The sequence below is a fragment of the Gambusia affinis genome, linkage group LG24, assembly GCF_019740435.1.
Source record: "Gambusia affinis linkage group LG24, SWU_Gaff_1.0, whole genome shotgun sequence".
In the NCBI taxonomy this organism is placed as follows: Eukaryota; Metazoa; Chordata; class Actinopteri; order Cyprinodontiformes; family Poeciliidae; genus Gambusia; species Gambusia affinis.
This window is the reverse complement of record NC_057891.1, coordinates 9,454,510-9,468,136: the sequence shown is the minus strand read 5'-3', so window position 1 is coordinate 9,468,136 and position 13,627 is coordinate 9,454,510. Positions and strand designations below refer to the sequence as shown.

At 37.0% G+C, this 13,627-nt stretch overlaps 1 protein-coding gene across 2 annotated transcripts in view; it reads left to right on the top strand.

The window, feature by feature from the left end:
- Positions 1-1,831: 1,831 nt before the first annotated feature.
- Positions 1,832-13,627, top strand: part of prkx (protein kinase X-linked) — a 33,175-nt gene continuing 21,379 nt past the window's right edge. For both annotated transcript variants that reach the window (XR_006369892.1, XM_044109320.1), the window contains exons 1-2: positions 1,832-2,631; positions 11,561-11,729. Coding sequence is in view for 1 of the 2 variants with exons in the window: in XM_044109320.1 (XP_043965255.1) it covers positions 2,490-2,631; positions 11,561-11,729 (311 nt within the window). In the remaining variant the exon portion in view is untranslated. The remainder of the gene's footprint in view (positions 2,632-11,560; positions 11,730-13,627) is intronic.

The following is a 13,627-nucleotide window of genomic DNA, read 5'->3' as shown; positions in this document are numbered from 1 at the left end:
AAATAAAAGCTGATTTCCCATGGTTAAAAGTGCTAAATGTGGCTTTCAAGAGTCTCTCACAAGCACCCTGGTCAAGTTTGAAAACTGCAAAAAGATTAAATCTTCCCAACTCTCTTGGTCTTGTTTCTTTTGCAAATACATTTGTATATTTGAAATAAGACAATAACTTAAATTACTTTTCAGCAAGATACCTGAGCTTGTTTCAGGTCAGTAATTCATTAAAAGCTGACGTAGCTGTCCCCATTAGAGTCACATCACCCTCCAATGGTACCGAGTAAAAGAAAGGAGAAATAATTCTTTAAAAAAATGTAGAAACGGTTAAAGTAAATTTATAATTAGCATTCTCAAATAATTAACATTTCTGTTTCCAAGTTGATTCACACAATAACTAAAAATATACTTAGGAAAATGTGCCACACAAACAAAAATTTAGCACTCCATATATTGCCGATAACATCTTGATATCTTTTAGCTAACTCAGTTGGCTGCTGAAAAGATAGCCCCACTTGTAAATTCTCGAATACTAGATCCTCTATAGCTTGGGAACGTCACGTCAGGAAAATCTAGTGTGAAAATGACTATGTTTATGTAACCGGTGTATACTACTAGTGTTCTTCACCGATAACCTAGTCTTATACAGTCGGTTAACCTTGATGTGTTCTGCGTTGTGTTCAGATGAAGAAGGGAGTCAGACCATAGGAGTTGCTGGTTGTTCTTTATTGCAGAGGCCTGCACAAATAGAAATAAAAATGCCCTTTAACATGCAGCTCTTCCATTCACAGGAGTCGGAATTCCCCTAGCAGACAAGCACATGGAGAAACCCTGTGACTAATAATAACAATATCTTCTCTAACATTTAAGAAAACATTTTCTTAACTTGTCAAAAAGAATACTCCTTTGTATGTATTAAAACAAATCACAGCTGCATGTATTTACAATTATTTTATATACTTCATAAAACTCTAGCATAACCAAAAGCAAAGAGAATTTCCTACCTCTTCTCAGGCAGCCTAGAGCCAACTGAAGGTAGTACAGTACTGATGCCGTAAGATGCTGTCTTAAAGTGACAGTACAGGTAATAGTGCTTATCTAAATAAGTAAAATAATAAAATTCCTAAAATATGACAAAGAAATAAGATTCTTCATTGTTAGTCAGGATTTGGTGAAATTTCAAATATTATAATAATAAAAAAATAAAGCACATTTTCTAAAGTTGTTACATTTACTTATTTTTCTCATTGTACTGATAGATAGATAGATAGATAGATAGATAGATAGATAGATAGATAGATAGATAGATAGATAGATAGATAGATAGATAGATAGATAGATAGATAGATAGATAGATAGATAGATAGATAGATAGATAGATAGATAGATAGATAGATAGATAGATAGATAGATAGATAGATAGATAGATAGATAGATAGATAGATAGATAGAGAGGGTTTATTATTATTATTGGAGCCTTGCAACGAAATGTCGCTCATTGTGTACATTTTAAATGTACAACTGAATGACAATATGTCTTTTGTATAGTTTCTCATTTTGTATGATCTACAAAGGCGGCGAGATCCTCGCTAAACACACAGATCAGGTACAATTGTGTAGTTGAGCCAATAAAGGTTGACAGGACGTATTGGAATACATAGCAAAAAATACAGAAATCAGATTTTTTGAGCATGACACTAAACCTGCCTGTTGTTGCTTAGCCCCTCCTAACATCTGATTGGCCAGTAGTCAGAGACATCTTGCTCATTATTGGCTACTTTTTTGTCAACATTTGGAGTTTTTTGTGCTATGTGTAAAGCTATTTAAACAATGACAGAAAACACAGGACGTTTACCAGTTTAATGTCGGCCGTTTTTTTATTTTGTTTTTAGGCAATTGATCCAAGACTTTCAGCTGTAATAATTTGAGTTCAAATTTTCGTAAAAACTACTGATTTTATAAGAAAGTACCGTAAATAAGTTGTTGACTGCGATTTATAACGTCAAAATGCAAATATTAATATTATTTTGGCAGTGTTGACCGGAAGTTAAGCAGCGGCTGTTCACTAAAGTTGACGTGGACAAAAGGGAGAGGCGCAGGGTGAGGTCTGTTGTAGTCGAAAAAATAATGGAGGAAATGAGGGAAGTTAAATGAGTGAAGCTTGTGATTTCATACCGGTTAAAAGCTTTATCCTACCGCTTTCACAGCCTCCCGCTGAGCTGCGGGCCTTCTAGTCTTCCTGATGTGTTAGCTTCATGCCGCTACACCTGTGTCCGGCCAGCCGGCTTCTTTGTCTTACTTCATTATCATGCTCTGTTTGTCTGCCTGAACTGCACTATTTGGACTTGCTGCTTCCATAGGGACAAAGCTATCCCAATAGAGCCGAGCATATCAGCACGGAGTGGGACCTCTTTCCTTCTAGAGATGCGTTATATCCACGCTGGATGCGTCTCGTTCACTATCCTTCCTTCATACAAATAGACGAGCTAGTCTAACAAATGGCAACCCTGAGAGCTAAAGCTGCATCCAGCGGGGACAGCTCCCTGAGGGATGGGAAGAGCAGCGCGGGCTGTCCCGCAGAAGCAGCAGCGAACAGTCGGATATACAGCCTGGAGGAGCTGGAGACCATGGCCACTGTGGGTAAGTTTACATGTAGACACATCAGGGGAGGGAGGGCACGGATATCCCACTCAGGAGAAGACTTGGTTATTTTATTTGAAAGAGTAAAATTCCAGTTAGATGATATCAACATCATATATGTAGGTTAGGAAATCATAAAGTTACAACATTGAAATGGCTAAATTGGAGGAAAAGTGTATTCAAACGAGAAATTTTGACTCGTAATTCTGGTAGAAATAAATTGAAAAATGTGCATTTTTTTTAAAGATATTGCCATGAAACTTTCACTAAATGTTTTGCTAGTGTTACACCTGCCCTCTATTTGTGCCCAAAGACGCATAACCTTTCTCCCAATGCATGAAATTTGACCTTTAGCCATTTTGATGTCAAAATGCTCAAAAATCTATTTTAGTCTGCTTATATTTTTGTACATTTAGAATTGGAATAAGTATTTGATATTTGTTTTGTTTAAGAAAGGGCCAGTCATCCAAGCACAGAGCTCTAATACTGGTAATTTAAGTTGCAGAACTTAAACCTGTTTTTGCTTAAATATAAACCAATGCAATTTGACACAGTAAGGAACTTTATAAAATAATTTTATTTGCTTACCCAGATCCAAATTGAAAGATTTGCATCTATAGCGAGTGGTCATTCCCATGCTGTTAATAGCTGCAGATAACTGGATAGATGAACGTTCACATACCAGGACATTTCAGGTGGTCTTTCTGCTAGTTTCTGCATTTTAGTCTGATTTAGTGTCAAAAAAAAAAATAGCATTTTTAAACAGTTTATGTAACTTTCAGGGGGTTTGTTTCGGTAATCTGGATTCATGTTCATGTTTTACCTCTCAGGAATAGGAAGTACAAGATACACTTTGAATAAAACCTGCAGAAACTGGTGACCTTTGTACAATAAAACTTTGGCTGTTCAAGTCAGAAGTTCTATATTTCAAACTACATAGTGGGATTTAACCTTTGAAGTTGGAGCGGGTCTGTAAATTGGACTAATCTGACCTTTAAATGCTGCTTTTGAGACATAATTAACAGACTGGAACAGGAAGAAGTTTAAATGCATTTACATTTAAAATCTAGTGTGCATATCATGTTTATGGTGCACATTTATTCACAATTTGGTTCTTATGACACAGATTGAGTTAAAACAGCTTTCTAAATGCAGAAACAGTTTTCAGTATTTACTGAACATGAAACATCATAATCAAAATAATCATCCTGCAAGCCATATCTAAGTAGATTTGTTGATAACACTTCATCCTTGATATATTATCCATCTGACGTGAGAAGCGTCCTTGTCTTATATCTGCCCTTTATCAATGTCGCCTGGTTCCATCTGACCTACTTTGTGTTTTTCTTGTTTTCCTTTTAGTACATTTGTCTGGATAAACCTTGAAGCTGGCAGAGGTTGTTTGGGAGTAATCTGTATAATACATCCTCAGATCTGTTGTCTAAAATGCTGCTGTGGACCCACAGTAGGCTTTCTGAGACAGCAGAGGGACAGATGGTAGAGTTTTGTTGTGGAAAGGTTTATATCAAAACTTTCTTCTTTCTACAGCCTAAGCTGCAGTATGTCTGATGTAGTAGTTTCTCTTTGAAGGACGGATAAACTTTAATTTTGTACGGAATATTCCACATCGAACTAGAAAACATTTAAAATCCAACCAAAAACAAGAAATAAAAACAACTGAAACCATCAATAAAATTCTCTGAAATTGCCCTTCAAAAAAAATGCAAATTTCACATTAGAAATTCTGGTTTAAAGGTTAAAATAAAAATTTCCGTTGAAAGCAGTAGTTTACATACACAGAATAAAAGACACAAATGGCTTTCTTTCTCACTACCTGAAGTGTAGTACCAAAATTATTTCTATTTTCTAATCACCACAATAATGGAAGAAAGAATATGTCAGATTTATTTTTTGTCTTCAACATCAGAAGTTTACAAAATGAATGATTGTCTCTTTAAACACTGAGGGAAACCTATTGTTTAATATCTCTTACAGCTATTAAACAATAACTTCTGACTAGGCCTGTCACGATAACAAATTTTTCTGAGCGACCAATTGTCTCAAAAACTATTGCGATAGACAATAATATTGTTTGAAGACTTTTGTACACTGATTTAATGGAAATGACAGAATAATGCATGCAATTTCCTGCCAAAGATAGATACACTTTATTTTCAAAAGAACACTTAACACTGGAACTGATAAAATAAACAAAACAACCAAAAACAAAATGGATTCTCAGTCTCCATTAACAAAAATGTATTTGAATAAAAAAAGTGTAAATAAATACTGGATTCAACTAAAAGAGTGCAGATTATGAAGTCTGTGTACTATATTGCCCTTCAGTAATCATTAGATATAAATAGAGAAGATGGAACATCGACTACCTGATGCAATAGTTCACACTACACGTTAGTTCACACATACATTTTCCCCTTAAGACAATCTGAGAACTTTGATTGTTCTAAGATTGTCGCTTGTGATCATCCTGTAGTGTGTGGTGTGTTATGGTCGTGGCCGCTCCGATCTAAATCAGGGGTTCTCCTCGACTGGGAGTGTTAACGCAGCCTGTTGAATGTGACAGGTAGCCAATCAGATAGCGCGGATTCTCCTCGTGCTTTCTGAGGGGAAATTACAGAGGGGAATCCCAAACAGCTGACACGGCGCAACCCGAAGTCCAGCGGACATTGGAGATGATATGTGCAAGCAACATTAATGTTTCTAAAACATTTCATGCGTTAACGTGACATAAATAGGTTATAATGATTTTCATACAGTCAGGACGTTACGCTGACACTGGAGCAGGCACTCCTGGTCCTTGAGGGCCGGTGTCCTGCAACACTTGGATGTCTCCCTGGTTCAACACATCTGAAGCCAACAGCTGAATCACCTCCCAAGTGCAGTCAGGTTCTCCAGAGTCCTGCTAATGACCTCATTATTTGACTCAGGTGTGTTGAAGTAGAGATGCAGCTAAACGTTGCAGGGCACCGGCCCTCCAGGACCAGGAGTGTCCACCCCTGCACTAGAGTCACATGCATTGCAGGTAGATTGTAGTAAAGCATTAATTAATGCTTAATTAATTAAAATGAGTTAACTGAACTTGTAGTCATTATTTTGTGCCCATTGTTGGACACCACTCGGCCTGATGGAACCCGATGGAACCGTTATACCTAGGATTTCTGTCGGCTAATGTGTGATCTCTCAGGTTTTGAAAATGGGCCGACAATCAGCTGACGGCTCTAAGATGGTGTAGTGTGAACTGGACATTACACTGAGGAAATGAGGAAGGGTGGGTCAGTGGAGAGCAGTGGAGTTGAACCTTTTTTCATTCAGTGTCATCAACAGAAAGAAAAAAAGGGCGGAAGAGACGATAAAGCCGATAATTAATGTGACGTCGATAGTTATAATTTATTGTACGATTAATTGATATATCGTTTATTGCGACACATCAGAGACACATTGTGGATGTATTTTAAAGTGACACCTGGAAGACACTGCCTTCTTGTTTGACACAATGGAGAAAGTCAGAAGTCATCAGGAAAAGAAATGTGAAAATGAAAGGGCCAAAATTTCAGCAAAAATATTGTGAGAAGCCTGCAGAAGAAAATCCAAAAGGGCAGACCCAATTCAAAGTAAATGCTTTGCAATACTGAGGAAATATAGTTAAAGCTCTGATTTTGAAGATATTCTAAAGATATTTCTGACATATTATTTCTCTCTTTGTGTCATTTTGCTATTAGAAATAAATTTGGTAAATCTACCTTACCTAAAACATGATTTAACTTCAAACAATGAGAGAAAAAATGACTTTTTATTTGGTGTATGTAAACTTCTGAGTTCAACAGTATTTACCTGCAAACAGCTGATGTAGGAAATCGTCATACACACATATAAATCCAATTCTACAGTTCCAGTATTTATATATTGCTGCATTTTGCAGCCATCCATCCATCCATCCATCCATTTTCTGTTCACCCTTGTCCTGTAGACGGGTTGGGAGGGGAGGGTTGCTGGTTCCTCTCCAGCTACTTTCCGGGCGAGAGGCAGGGTTCACCCTGGACAGGTCGCCAGTCTGTCGCAGGCATTTTGCAGCCCTATTAAAAAAATTTTCAGTACTTCAGGATCATTAAGTACATTTTAATACGAGGCAAAAAAACACAAGGAAACAGATTTCAAGAAAAAAAACAAAACAATAATTGAATCTATTAGGGGAAAAAAGTTATCCAAAACAACCAATGAAAAAGTAATCAATCCCTAAACTAGACATCATTTTGATATTAACGTAACAAACTGATTTCTGGACATTCGCCTTTCAGGATTATTTTGATTCAACTTAGTTGAAACAGGGAAACATTTAAATTATACATGACTGCAGATGTTGAGGACTCCGGTGGACATTACTGACACTGATTCACTGATGACACTAGAATTACTCACACTCAACAGACTCAACCATCTTCTAATATTAAAACGCTCCATTTTGACCACAAAGTCTCTGAATTTGTTGGGTTTAAAATGAAAGTAGTTGTTGAAGGCCTAGGATACTGTGTATTCATTGATTGACAGCATGTTCAGACTTGCCTTTGGTGAGTGCTTATTGCTTGACTCAGTTCAATAATTACAGCTTTGGTTTCCAGAGAATCCGGAAGAACTTGGCATGTGAAAACTTTTTCTGACTCATTATCATAACTGTAAAAGTTATCTGGTAATATTTGAGCTGTTACTCACTCTATGTTTGCTGTTGCACAATTTAAACATAGAACATCACACTTGATAAGATTTCATGAAAGGTACAAGGTCAGATTTTTTTCAACAAAGAAAAACAATACACAGTTCTACCAATTTTGGAACAAAAAGATTAGAAATTGATTGCCATAAACAGCCAATTTGTAATTTGGCTGTTTATGCCACTGTATTGGCGTCTTCCTCTCTGACTGGCCTTTCAGCCTCTGTTGCTTCATGACATACGGTATCTCTTTGGATATGATCACTCTGAACTCTCAAGCTGTTATTAGATCAGCTTCTATCTGAATCCATCTTACAAAACCAAAACCTCATCATCTGGGTTTCCCAAATTGTTTAAAGGAATAGTAATCTTAGTTTATGAAAACTTTCTTAAATTTGAAGCAATATTAGGGTTTGGAAGGTATATAGATTTAAAGTGTATTAAGGAAAAATAGTCTGATGAATTACAAGTTGTTTTTTTATTGTTGTCGCATTAAAAGTCCAGAAATAATTTTGATAAAACTTTAAATCCAAATATGTCACATTTCTCCAGGGACTTACATAAACAATCAATTAATAACCTGAAAATTCATGTGTCTTTGGTTATGCAATGACCTTTATTCTCAAAGAAAAATAGCTGAAGCTGCACTCTGACTCTTATGCGACAGATCATAAAAAGGCTATGGAGTTATGATACCACTGAGTAATGACACAGCATCCCCCCAAGCCTTTAGTGTGGCTACAAATGGTAATATTCTGCAGGTACATTTAACATTGTAATTTATGATCTCAGCCTGGAAAACTGGCTGAGATCATTGCATATATGTATGCATCAAACTACTTGGGCCACAAAACCTGAGCCTAGTACGTAATAGGAAGGTGAGCAACAGCAAGCAACATCCACACTGTGCTTATGATCCTCTAAAAAATAATTATCCAAAGTATTTTGTGTGATGAGGAGGATTTGCTGCCTAAAACTGAATGAAGCTCTTTATTTGAACACTGTTGGTAAATTCTCATGGAAATCAAGACATTGCTTATGCTCTGCCAGTGTTTATTTATTCAGGCTAGGATGACTGGATTTCTATAACATCACTTACACACTGATGGTATTCCTGGATACCATCAGTATCATTCCAGCTGGTACCCTGGAGGAGCTACAGAAATCCACAACTTAGGTGGGAGACAAATCTGATCTTTATGAGGAAACACAAGAAAACCAAAGTGGACAACAAAACATGAAACATGTGAAAGACGATGCTCTGCTCAGAGGAGAGTGAAACTCAACAGTTTCATGCAAAATGAGCACATCGTGGTGGTGGCAGCATCAAGGAAAAGTCTGAGTTGATGAGAAGATGGATGGAACCAAATCCAGGACAGTCCTGGAAGGAATCCAATTGGAGGTTGTAGAAGACTGGAGACCAAGTGGAGGTTCATCTTTCAGCAAGACAACGGCCCTAAACATACAGCCAGAGATACAATGATCATAGCATTTTCATGTGTTAGAGTGGCCTGGTCAAAGGCTGGTCCATAACCCTAAATCCAACTGAGAATATTTGGCAAAATTTCAAAATAGATTTTCACAAATGTTCTTCATCCAATCTGACTGAATAAAGACTGTAAAGACACTAGCAGCTGTAACTGCAATGAAAAGTGGTTCTCCAAAGTATTGACTCATACCGATATGCACTCTTTATGTCGGGGATTACATGAAGTCCCAATGAAACCAATTAAAATGTTGAAATGTCTCAGAACATAAACAATTTTCCAGAGTTATTCATACCGTTTCGAGGCAAGGCACAAGTCACTCTATGGACTTGTCACTTTAAGATTTTGTCACCATGGTAGCCTAGCATACCGAAAGCTAGTTTGTGCTGAACAACAAGAAGCTATCTCAAAGTCCAGTTCTCAAGGGCCAGTGTCCTGGAACTTTTAGATTTCTTTGCTTCAGCACACATGGCTTCAGTATTACTAGCTCAGCTGTGTAGAGCATGACTGCATGTTATTGAGGAAGTTTCACTCATTTAACTAAAGCAGGTTGGACAAGGAAATCATCTAAAGTTGGAGGAATCTGGCCCTTCAGGAAAGCAGTTTGAGGCCACTGCTCTGGTTCATATCTCTTAAGGCATCTTCTCTCTGAAGTGGCCTTTAGACGAGGAAGTGGCTGTGTGATTTCTGACCTCACAAAGAGGATGGAGATATTTCATATTTTCCTTTCTGTGATCAAATACATTGTTGACCTTGTTAAACACACTCTCCAATGTGAACTAGCTTGTTGCTATGCATGACAAGGGTATGTAGGGTGAGCTAGTACACTTTACTGCGCTTCATTAGAGAGAAGAGTTCCTCTCCAGTATATCTCTTTTACTAGTATCTCTAGTATTGGGTTCCTTTGGTATCATTCCACCTGTAGAGTTTCTTTCACCTAGCTACATGTCCATAGAAATTGTGCATCATGCTTACTACAGATGTCAGCCAAAGAAGAAAGATGTCCTTTCATTCCTAAAAGCTCTCATATTAAGGGTTCACCTAACTGCAGCTTTAGACTGCTGATGTTGTTGCTGTGGCAACAGTAGACCTGAGACAAAGGTTGATTGTTAGTATAGAAGAAGATGGACAGCATATTTGGGATTGAGTGTAGCTGTTATGTTACACGTTGTTGTCGGTCACTAATGCTTCCCTTGGTGCTTATCAGCTCCACAGGATTGAAATGCCAGATGCCTCTCTCCATCTTTGGAAGGAAAACAACAAGAAGCAAAGGCCTTAGCGAGGCAGCACAAATTGTAGTGATTGTACTTTGGGAGGACACTTGTTTCTGTGCCTGCTGAATGTGCAGCCATTACTGCCCACTCTCTCTGCTTCACCATTTCACTGTGACCCGACACCACTCAGTCTGCTTGCTCCCGCTGTCTGAAAATGCTATCTTCCATTGTCTTCCCTTTCCCTACTGACACATGAATGTTATTTCTTATTATAAGAACAACAGCAACCCTACAGAGCACATTTAGCTTTAGTGAAGGCTGAGCTTGGAATTATATCCTCATATTTAGTGTTACTTCTTTTTCTCCTATGATAGGTGTTCAAAACTTGATGTCAGCATCATCTGTGATACTATCATTGTCCTCACTCTGTACGAAACAATGTAAGGCTATTTTACTGAGATGTTCACTAAGAGCAGGGTGCCATCAGTCTATAAGCAATATAGACAGAGATTACAGTGAAATGGTGCCCTGCAGGCAGATTGTGTCTGCATTCATAAAGAAGCTGCTTATCATTTCAGCAGATAATGGATGATTCTTTAGTCTTCACAATGACATCACAAAGAGGAACAACACACATCAACTACTTTCTGTGTTAAACATTAAGACAATCACTGGCGAATGTTTAGATACATTCACCTTGTACTAGATCTGAGTCTATCATATAGACTTAATGTTTTAATACCAGGGCATTATTTATTTCAAAAATGATAAAAGTGACAATTAAAAGGATTATATCTATCCATCCATTTTCTATTACTGCTTGTAAAGTGAAAAAAACATTTGACTGTGTTATTTTTAAGTACTACTTTTTCTTTTTGATGAAAAATGTATGAAATTATAGCTAAATATACCAAGATTCAGTAAAATTAGGTCTTTCATATGGAATTCCAACTTCACCAAGAAATCTTAGGCATTTAGGACCAAAAGGTTCAGCTTCGGTCTCATGTTTGCTGTTTTCCCTCTTTGCTCTACTTGTTTTGTAGAACTATTTATACTGAGCTCAAATCGCTCAATAAGTTCTTATTTACTGAGCCAGTTGGTTTCATTAGGAGTATTAGAGTATCAGGAACTGAAAACAATGTTTTGTCTTCCACACTTTTTAGATATTTATTTTTATTGTACTGTTTTACCAGATCCAATATTGGATCTAGAGCGGAGAAGAACCATTTTAAATATTCCTTTGTTCCCACTTCCATCAAAATTTAGAATCAAATGGAAGGTGTAACTTGGTGTTTTGTTGTTTTAAATTGCTGTGTATGTAGTCTAGGTTGTTAATTTTTTTTAGCTGTTTATATGTATTTCATGTGTGTATATTGTCTATTTTGGCAGCTGCTCCTATCCACTCATATCTCTGAGTCCCCTAGGGGGCAATAAAGTCTTTTTTTTTCTAATCTATTTTATAAAGTTCCAGTGTAGTAATCTTCTCTCCCTTTCTACCTCAGGAACAGGGACTTTTGGTCGAGTCTTCCTTGTCAAAGACAAGAAAAGCAAGGCCTTCTTTGCACTAAAACAGATGAAGATTTCTGACGTGATCCGGCTGAAGCAGGAGCAGCATGTCCACAACGAGAAGGAGGTGCTGACAGAAATCAGCCACCCGTTTCTCATCAGGCTGTGAGTCCCCTCCCAGCACATCACATCTCAGGCCAACTGCTTCATGAACAAACAGCAATGATTAAAGTTATTTTGAAAAAGTAACTTTAGTCGGATTACTGATTACTCCTAGAAAAGTAACTTGGATTACTGATTATTAGATTTGGAAAGTAACTAAGTTACATTAAAAGTAACTTTTTTGGTTACTTTCAGCAGTTGCTAACAACAACGCTCCACCACCTGTGAAAATTGCATTGATCTTTGCCAATACTTAATTGCAAGCTATTTTCTAATAGTAACATCAACAATGTGTCTACACATATATGTTTAATGGTTACAACAGTACAACAAAACTTTAGTAATTTGTTTGTGTTTTTGCGTGTATTGTCTGGAGAACTATAAATAGGATTTATTTATAGTTCTGTCGGCAGAACTATAAATAAAGAGCTGAGCGGCAGGAGGAGCACAGCGTTCCTTCTGCCGCTCTACAACTCAGATGTCCCACAGATTTGTGACACTTGTTTAAATTTTTTTTTTTTAAAGGTTTTTTGGCTCTAGTGGCCTTTATTTGATAGTTAATTGACAGGAAAGTGGGTAATGAGAGAAGGGGAAAGGTCACCAGGCCGGGAATCGAATCTGCGACGGCTGGGTCGAGGACTAAGGCCTCCTTATGTGGGTTGTGCTTAACCCCTGCGCCACAACAGCACATCCCACACTTATTTTAATATTGATAATTATAATGGCATTTAGTTGCACAACTTTACGGACATGTTCATTTGTGGCTGTTTTCATGTTTATTGCGCTTTTCATAGTAGTCTCCATGTTAGCAGTTTTTTTAGATGGCAGACAAATTCTGGGTTTTATGTCGGCTTATTTGCAAGGCCAAAAACTGCAACCCGAAATTCATCAAATCTACAAGCGACTTTAGAAAAAGAAAAAAAAACAAGCTCAAAGCTGCTTAGAATAATCGGACTTGGCTATTTTGAGCAAAACTCAAAATAGTTCCTATTTTATCAGCACAAAATATCTCCCTCTTCACTCCATTGTTTATGTTTCTGTAGCTCTTGATAACTGTTGCATAGAAACGGTGGTCACTCCCCAAGACGCGTAGAGGAAATAAAATTAAATTACAAAATAAAAAGTAACGCAAAGTGACTGCAATAAGTTACTGTAGTCTGACTACTGGATTTGAAATAGCAACACGTTAGATTAGTTGTAACTGAAAAAAGTGGTACAACATCACTAATGCGTTACTGACATCACTGTGAAGCAGCAGCTGGATTACAGTCCGATGGGACACATAATGAAGAATTCTAAAACTTTTTCACACTAATATAAAATCAGCTGCGATCATAACTATTGATACACCAATCCACTTTTTACATTTATGATACAGATACAGATAGCACCAGACATCAATTCAATACTTTCATTTGATAAGATTTATTTTTTTAAAGTCAGATGTAAGTGTACATGACTACACATTTATTTGTTAACTCTGCACCAGTACATCACACTTAAATAAATCAGTAGCTTCACAAGCTAACAAAGTAGAAACAACCCAACTTTAATTTGTTCAGTCAGTGCAATTAGGAGTATAACAGCTAATATCAAATAAATAATAAAGAAACTGACTGAAAATGTCTACCTTGGTCAAACGTAAAAATAAACTGTAACAAACTTTCTTTCAAATGGTTCAAAAAGTGCAGTTAGGAATTCTAAATATAATATAAAATAAATAACAAAAGCATGATGTCATACAGAGTACAAAGCATAGAATTAGATTGAATAGATTTGCCCCTCTGGATGGGGCACATTGTCAGAAAGCTCAATCTAGATTTTCTTCATGTATCAGGACCAATAGTTATTAATATCAGGTCGCTGCATCTCTAGTCAGAACATGAGTCATTTTCACTGCA